General features: G+C 38.2%; 1 protein-coding gene and 1 long non-coding RNA gene across 3 annotated transcripts; one reads left to right on the top strand and one right to left on the bottom strand.

Annotated features, from left to right (window-relative positions):
• Positions 1–1,999: 1,999 nt before the first annotated feature.
• zgc:64051 (leukocyte surface antigen CD53) lies at positions 2,000–8,565 on the top strand. Its single transcript, XM_037098709.1, has 8 exons — positions 2,000–2,147; positions 3,026–3,110; positions 4,090–4,278; positions 4,642–4,716; positions 4,805–4,912; positions 6,255–6,368; positions 6,528–6,611; positions 7,998–8,565. Exons 2-8 carry the CDS (start codon positions 3,048–3,050, stop codon positions 8,067–8,069), a joined length of 705 nt encoding a protein of 234 aa, XP_036954604.1. The 5' UTR covers positions 2,000–2,147; positions 3,026–3,047; the 3' UTR covers positions 8,070–8,565.
• Positions 4,090–5,541, bottom strand: LOC119019816. 2 transcript variants are annotated; one of them, XR_005075161.1, is made up of 3 exons: positions 5,265–5,541; positions 5,114–5,173; positions 4,090–4,338 (listed from the first exon to the last, which is right to left on the bottom strand). It is a non-coding gene; the product is annotated as an uncharacterized LOC119019816 (long non-coding RNA). The 2 variants fall into 2 exon arrangements; XR_005075160.1 differs by having other exon boundaries at positions 5,114–5,539.
• Positions 8,566–8,803: the final 238 nt, after the last annotated feature.

Here is an 8,803-nt window from a genome sequence, read left to right as displayed (position 1 = left end):
CCAAAATGGAAACCTTGCTTGGAGGCCATAGGCTTAACTGACTGATTACCTAATGTACTGTGTATAATTTTATACATTAAAGCCTAACCCTATCACTGGAACAACACATCAATATCAGTTTCGTCATCAAGACCTTCAATACAGAAATACAGCCAGTTATCATTCCTCTTTATGGGACAGCCACATCTCAAGAGGAAAAAATAAATATAAATAAATAAATGTATTAATTATTAATATCAGAGGACTAAATAAATAAAAATCATGTCACTCCCAAAATATTCGGGCTATATCCTCAGTACCTGTAATACTTCTGCCCATATGATTTCAAATTCAGTTGATTTATTTCTTTCCATGCCGACAGCTTTTTCCATGTTCAAATAATGAGACATTTCTCTCTTCCAGTGCAGTAATGTGGGAAGGTGTGTGGATTTCCAATGTTTAAGGATCAGTTTCTTTAATAAGACTGATGAAAAAAAGAATAATCCAACTCAGTGGGTGCCTCACTGTGTCCTGTGACATATCTTGTGAGTATGCAAACTGATGGATTGAAGTTAAATCTGACCTTAAATATGTCTGATAGCCAATCGTCTGTATTGACCCTGATCCTCTGAATTTTTCTGCAGTCCCAAAATGCATGGATTAATGAATCTGAAGTTCCACACAGTTTAGTCAATATTTTATTATCACAGTTAATCAAACTTATGGGTCTAAAGTCTGAGGGGGATTCTCCAGACTTGCCTGGTTTTAATATAACAGAGATTATGGTTTGATACTTAGATTTAGGAAGGACTAGGTTATCTGACATATAGCTTGTCATTTGAATAAATAGCGGAGCTAGTTTGCTCCAGGATGTTGAATCAAATTGAACAGGGCATCCATCCATTCCCGGCGCCTTTCTGAGGGCAAATGATTTCATCATTTGTACTATTTCTCCCTCATTTCTCCCTGAGTGTAATTCATACATACCTTCATACACTGATGCTGGTGCACATCAGGAGCAGTTTTGGGTTCAGCATCTTTCCCGAGGACACACTGACATGCAGACCAGAGGAATCGAGCCAGTGACCCTCTGATAATAAGCCAGTGGCTCTTCCTCTGTCCCTGTCCAGAGCTCCCATGCTAGCAGTTTAAAAAAACACTCCTGGGTTCCCAAGCTCCCACAAGCTGCACGGCTAACTGAGCTAACCAGCTAAATGGCCAATTCATATTTTTACATATTGCCCCTTTAGTAGCTATAGTATCAAGATGCTGATGCTCTGTATGGACAAGCTTACTTTTTATCAGTGTACAAAATCACAAGAATAATTTAACAGTATTGTCTGGTTCATACACACGCAGATAGTCCTGAGATGATGCAAAGGTACTCTGGTTGGGGGTTTAATGTCAGCATGAAGATTTCAGTAGTATTGTTCTTGCTAGTTTCAAAGCTCTGTGTAAATAGTTTGACCTAGTGTAGTGTGGTCCAGCAGCAGACGTACTGGACTACACACATGCACTAGGTCAGACTTTGCTACAAAGGGGAAATCACATTGTTTTTACCCCTACAGGCTGTTTACTTGGATTTCAAGCAGCTGATTTTCACAAACACCTCAGTCTGCCTGTGAAGTGGAAACCTCCAGTCACCCTCACCTCTAACAGGGTGTGGTTCCCAAATGTAACTTAATGTCCCGTGGGCTTCAGTGTTTTCTACCTTGCTACAATCTGGTGACACTATTTAAAACTAAAACACTGCAGGGGAGAAAGAGGGAAGTAGGAAAACCCTGCGGAGCCAGATGTCCCTGCATCTTTCTAACATATTCACTGGCAGCTCATATGTTGATAATTATTCTGAATGTTGTCCACCTCACAGCTCTTGACTGCAGATTGACTCTTTTAGAGTGGACTTTAGGTCTAAGTGTTGGTTTTATAATGATTAAATATAAGCATCCCGCAGACGTGCACAATGCGTCTTTGCTGCTGTTATTTTTGTTTGTCATAGATTTTCCATCATGCTAACGCTGAGAAAGAGGAAGTGAGAAGGCGGTGCTGAAAGCCCCATGAAACGCCACACAGTTCATAGCTTTATGAGAAGTGGAAGTGGAAGCAACAGCAAAGATCCCTAAACACAAGTCTGAAAACTGAGATAAGCGTATTATTCTCCAAAACAGGTGAGAATGAACTTCATATTTCTTTGTTATTTGACTCTTTTAAGATCATCAGAGACTTCAGGTGTTGTAAAGATCATGGTTCACTGACATTCTCTTCCGCTTGCCTCGTTATCATATAGAATTGTGTAAGATGTCTTGTCTCTTGAGAATATTTCTTAAAAAAAAAGAAACAAGATCCAAGTTGAACAACTAGTTAAAAAGTTTATAATTACTTTAAAATGTTTATGATCAATAGTCTGAGATGAAGTACAAACTATGTAAAATAAACAATTGGTGGAAAAACAATATGGCAGCTGTGCTTCTGTAATTTTTACCACCTAAAAATAGACAAAATATTTCCAAAATTATAAATAGTTGTGTCCTTATAAAATTCTTCTTGAATATATGTGTCTTCGTAAATACATCAACAACGTGATGCTTTTGATTAAAGTCGTGTCTTAGACATAGTATATATGTTCTGGTGATAGATATGAAAGGATGTTTACCTCGAGGTTTTCCTTATTTTGGGGAACTTGGTGGTATTTCAACAACACATCAAATCACTGTGATGTCATCAGCAATAGCCAGTATTAACCCTGTGATGTCAGCAATACCAAGGATAATATATTCACGCCATTTTAAATGACCGTAAATAGTATCTGACACACACTTACTGCTTGCAAATTGAAAGGCAACACAGGAAGTGAGGCGTGGTATCATCTCTCCACTGCAGTGTGACCACGACATGCTGTCAGCATGAAGACACACACACACACACACACACATACAGAAACAAAGGCCTGAATAAACACTGCTGCTTTTGGGCCCAGATCAGACTGAAGTTGGTTTCCTCTGTTCACATGTGATAAAATGTCTGTTTTGTTTGTTTCTTGTTACAGATCTGAACAGAAGTGTTACAGAATGGCTCAAGGCTGCCTGAGGTGTTTAAAGCTCACCATGTGTGCTGCAAACTTCCTTTGTTTTGTGCGTATGTTTCTATCTTCTAGCATCACACTCAGAGGTCATTATGGTATAACTTGTTCATTTTATCAACCAGGAGGTCCTTCTACTGTTGTCAGGGGCTGTTAACAGACATAGATGGAACCAAACTCAACAAAACAGTCTTGGTTTATCTTTCCACAATCATCTCTGGTTTGGTCCAAAAAAAACAACCTCAGTTCACAGAGTAGGATGTTAAAATATTCAGGCCTCATGACTTTCCTGTTGCTGCCTGCTGTGCTATCTCACCGACAAAGTCACAGTCCTGGTCAGAGCTGCTGTAAATCCCCTCTGTACTGTATCCAGTCTTCAAACTGACTGGGAGCGTTATGTCTCAGTTTGGTGTCACCGGGAGGACAGAGCCTGGTTGAACTGACTGCCGTTGATCACTGTGAAACCTGTCAGTTAATGGAGCCACTTCGCTCTGTGGCTGACCGAGCTTGTTGGTCACAGCAGCTTGTACAGCCAAAGAATGCTACAGCAAAGATATACTTAGCAATAGTAAGTGGTTTTGTTGCCCCCCATAGTTACCCTCTACCCTAGTTATTCTGGCCGCTGGTCTGCACTTTGTAGAATTAGATTATTATTATTATGATACAGTCATGTGTAAGATTGAGTTAGAGCTACTTTGAATTTCTGTACTTGCCAGTTGCGTTGATTACCTTAAAACAATGCATTTTATTTCATAAGCTCGCGATAGTTTTTGTACAATAACATCATCTGTAATATAACAAGTAACTAAAGCTGGTAAATGGGTGCACTGGAATAAAAAAGTACACTGTTTTCCTCTATAATGTAGTGAAGCAGAAGTACTTTAGTAATTGTAGCACATCACAAAACAGGACAAAAGAAAGGCAGCGAGACACTATCTGCTTAGTGAGGAGGCAGCTGAACGAGTGTTTGTGATGAGTGTGTTGTGTGTGTGTGGCAGGACCTGACTGCAGTGTGTGTTTTCTCCTGTCAGATGTGTGGGGTGGCCGTGCTGAGCTTCGGTGTATACATGATGGTGAACTTCAGAATGACCGAGCTCACTCCGACCATGGCGAGCTTCAACTCGGCCAACATGCTGCTGGTCAGCGGCATCATCATCACGTGCGTTTCCTTCCTGGGCTTCCTGGGCGCTCTGAAGGAGAACCGCTGTCTCCTCCTGACGGTACGGCACCCATGGCACTCCTGACCCCAGTCCATATGCTTCTCCTCTTACTCTCTCTCTCTGTTTTAGGGGATTTTGATGAAACTTAGACATTATCTACTCACCCCAATGCAGAAAGTCGGGTAAAGTCTTGTAGCTCACAAAACATTTCTGAATCTAAAACATTATCCTGGCAGCAGTCTCCAAAATAACTAAGGCAGATGAGGACTTCTTCTAAAATGCAAAAAAACCAACCAAAAATAAAGCGTAAAATGGATCAGGATCTGAGGTTTTGCTTCGTTGTTCTGCGATGTTGTCATATATGTCAGTGTTTTTAAGAAGGAGAGATAAAACTGGCTCTTGTGAAATAAACTCTGTTAACAGTTCTTCCTCCTGCTGTTCTTCCTGATGCTGGTGGAGCTGTCTGCAGCATGTTTGCTGCTCGTGTATGAGCGAGAGGTAATGTCAGTTCTCACACTGTGTTTTGCTGATGAAGATAAATATATATATATATCATGTTTAATGTGCAAATTTCACCTCATTTTAGATTGCTAAATTGGTGGAAGAAGATCTTGTCACTGGTTTGAAAAAGGCAAAAGAAAAGAGTGGAAACTCAACAGATGTGATGAGCGAGTGGGATGTGGTTCAGCAGAATGTAAGTGTATCAGAGCAGGGACACACTGACAACAGCCCTGGTAATGTAATCACATAACATCTGCTAAATGCCCTAAATGTAAATGTAAATGACTATGGTACTGGATGGTGTTTTGAAAGATACAAAGTGACTTCAGTTTGTTCTTATAATATATTCTGTAGTGCTGTATTATATCATCCAAGAGGCTTCTTCAGTTCTTACCAGTGGCTCTGCTTCTCTCCGCTCTCATATAAGCACTGCACCTCACACAGGCTTCAAATCCTGAAATATAAAAAAAAAAACTGTTACTCACCATTGTTGTGCTACTGCTGTCATAGAAAACACCACATTTCTAAAAGTTATGTGTTCAGACCGAAAGTGCACAAAGAGGAAAATCCGCCTTATCCGTCTTGTTCATAGACATATAAAGAGTAGACGCCGCGTCGAACGCTGCTGCCTGTTGGCGCTGATGAGAATTGGGGCGGCCATCTTGGGGCGGTCACCCGTTCCACTCAGTGTAATCTGTTCAGCAGGCGCGATTAGGTGTCAGCGCATTTAATCAATCGTAACTCTGATATAGTAACTGATTTTCACGCGTTTTTTTTTTTTGTTTTTTTTTTTTTTTTTGCTGTAAACGTCATACATTATAGCTATGACACAGGACACATGGGCCGGCGTATTTTATTCATTATAAATGGATTAACAGTAATAGAATATTCTGATGTATGATATATGTTATGTATGATAGGTATTTTGCAAACACTATAAACACAACATAAATCATATTGTCTCTCTCTCTCTCTCTCTCTCTCTCTCTCTCTCTCTCTCTCTCTCTCTATATATATATATATATATATATATATATATATATATATATATATATATATATATATATATATATATATATATATATTACACACACACACACACACACACACATATATTATAGATACGTTTATATATCAGAGAAAATGAAAAATATATAAATCATGTAGAGTATCAATATGTTTATATATATATTATATATACATTTATATGAAAAAAAATATAAGTCATATATATCTATCCATATATGTAATAGATACATTTATATATCAGAGAAAATGAAAAATATATAAATCATGTAGAGTATCAAGAGGATTCATATATCTATATATATATATATATATATATATATATATATATATATATATATATATATATATATATATATATATATATATATATATATATATTCAAGAAACTGAAACAAGTCCAGTTGCTTATGATACAGCACTTAGAATTACCACGACCTGGATGACTGAGATCCTTCATCAACATGTTATAAGATATTGTTTTTTGTTCCCCGAATAATTTGTTTCAGCTTGACTGCTGTGGAGTGAGTAATTTCACAGACTGGGGAGATAAAGTGCCTCCATCTTGCTGCCCAGACGGATGTGCAGCCAAGGATCCATGTGCATGCCAGTACAGGCAAAAGGTAGACACACTCTGACCCCTGTGGAAACCTTGGTTTAGGCTAGTTTTGACAATCTGTAGAGGTCATGTTCACATGTATTTGAAACGTCAGATAGGTGAGTTATTATTGTATTTGACTATTGGTATAAGATAATTTCCACTTTATGCTCTATATTTGCAGGGCTGTTTGGAGACACTGAAGAGCTTATTTGAGGACAATTTCCTAACTACTGGGATTTCTGTCATCGTCCTCTGCATTGTCGAGGTAAACTGCATGGTGAAAGTTTGCTGCCTAGTCTACAGACACACACAAAACAGATCTATACAGACTAAATCTTCAATTCAGAAAACGAAAAGTAGTCATGGTGTAGTGTTGAGGATGAGTTCAAGAGTCTCACAGTCTGGGGAGTGAAGCTGCTCTGTAGTCTGGTGGTATGGCAGCAGATACTTCTGTATCTTCTGTCAGACAGCAGCAGGGTGTCTGGGTGGGTGTTGTCTTTTAGTATCTTTGGGCTCTGTGCAGACATCTCACTTCACAGAGGTCACTGATGCTCTGTAGACAGTACCAGTGATGTTCTGGGCGGTTTTCATCACCCGCTGTAAAGCCTTCCGGGGGCCATGATGAAGCATTCCGGTTTGAGATGTTTGCAGTCTTCTGTAAAAGCATATTCATATTTCCATATTAAGACAGTTATTAAAATGTCACCAACAAACTACAATGATGTAGTCTGTCTAAGCAGATTAGAATTAGAATTAGAATTGTGCTGTAGGGGTATATTGCAGTGTGAATCAGAGTAATCGTCACCCACTACTGTGGCCTATGTCTGTTTAGTCAGTGTGATAATGATTATTATTATTATTATTTTTTCTGCTGAATGTGTAACAGATTTCATGTTTGCCTTTATACAGTGACAAGAGTTTTTATTTTTCTCTTTTACCAGAATACAAGGGCACTGCTCAGCCTTACTTCCAACTTTGGCCAGTGGCCCACAAAGCATTTTCCCCATAGACCACGACTATAAAAGAGTGATCTGTAAAACTGTCCTGACAACGGGACACCTCGAACTGAAAACAAGGTCAATTATAACTATTTCTAGCTTAATTTTTACACATTTTTTCCAGAACCCAGATAAGAGGAAAAAAAATCTGTCACATCACTACAATGCAAAGTTAATGGGCTGAGCGAGAACTCACAGATGGGCCAGGCAAGCAATTATCATTGGACTACATAGGTGCCATCTATGAATTCAGAATCTAGTTATATGATAAATCTATATATTTCTACAGTACGTGTGTATTTCACACTCACAATCTGGACACCAAAATAGAATGCATGTTGAATGCACTTCATAATAAATGTGGAGCGATTTAAAAAAAGACCCTCATATGATGCACTTAAAATGGCCAAAAAAGTAAAGTGATGCAGCTTTAAGTCTATCCAGAATGATCTGCTGCCTTAGCACCAGACTACAGAGCAGCTTCTTTCCTCAGTGACACTCCGGAACTCACCCTCAACATTCCAGCATGAGTAGTTTTTTTTTTTTCTGACTTGATTTTTGTGGCTTTGTTTGTATCTTAGGAAATAACAACATATTTTTCATGATTCTTGAAACTTTCAATTTATTTATTTTTGAATGTTTTTTGTCGACAGGTCTTGGGAATGTGTTTTGCCATGACACTCTTCTGCCACATCAGCAGATCAGGACTGGGCTACAAGTTATAATTTTCTGTCAAACGATGCATCATTTATCTAAATATTTTATGGGTTTATATTGTTATACAGCTCTGTCTTTGCAGAAGCCCAAAAATTGTATTGACATTTACTAAAATGTTTATTCCAGATAAATGGATATTTAATGAAGATAATAATTGATACTGATGATGCTTTTAAAAGGCTTTGTTTGACCAAAAGAACAAAAACAATTTGGGAATTGAAACAAAACAAACACTTTCATTCAGCAGAAAATTAAAATGTTTCAGACATGACATTTTTGGCCTATGATCAATCAATCTATCTTAAATGCTATGTATTTCAGTCGGAGCTGTGTGACGTCAAAGCCATTTTGTATATGACTTGCTTGTTGTGAGGGTATTCTGCACTTGTAAAATATAGCATACCTACTGTGACTGTCTTCCTCAAACTTTTCAAACTTGACAACTTTTGGAAATCCTTTAATAAACCAGTAAAGTTTTGTTCACGATATCAAAACTGCAACATATCCTCCATTTTATCTCTATTTTTATATTGTCGCATGATCATCGTTTCCTGTATCGAGCTTGCAGTTCACTGAGCTGTGGTGTTGCCACTTCCTCTTTTGTCCGTTCAACCATCAGCTGGTTCCTCTAAAAATGGTCGGTCTGACACATGTTTCTCTGAATCGCATCATGTTAGTGGCAGTAAACATTCAGTTGCCTGCAATATAAATGTTTAAGACTTCCACTTTTTAAAGCAATATC

The sequence above is a fragment of the Acanthopagrus latus genome, chromosome 5 (genome assembly GCF_904848185.1).
Source record: "Acanthopagrus latus isolate v.2019 chromosome 5, fAcaLat1.1, whole genome shotgun sequence".
Taxonomy (NCBI): Eukaryota; Metazoa; Chordata; class Actinopteri; order Spariformes; family Sparidae; genus Acanthopagrus; species Acanthopagrus latus.
The sequence above is the reverse complement of the archived record's forward strand: the minus strand, read 5'-3'. Positions and strand labels throughout refer to the sequence as shown.

Coding starts and splice junctions, on each gene's coding strand:
- zgc:64051 (XM_037098709.1), top strand. CDS start 3,048: ATGGCTCAAGGCTGCCTGAGGTGTTTAAAGCTCACCATGTGTGCTGCA. Junction 3,111..4,089: donor CTGCAAACTTCCTTTGTTTT/GTGCGTATGTTT, acceptor TTCTCCTGTCAG/ATGTGTGGGGTGGCCGTGCT. Junction 6,612..7,997: donor TCGTCCTCTGCATTGTCGAG/GTAAACTGCATG, acceptor TTTTGTCGACAG/GTCTTGGGAATGTGTTTTGC.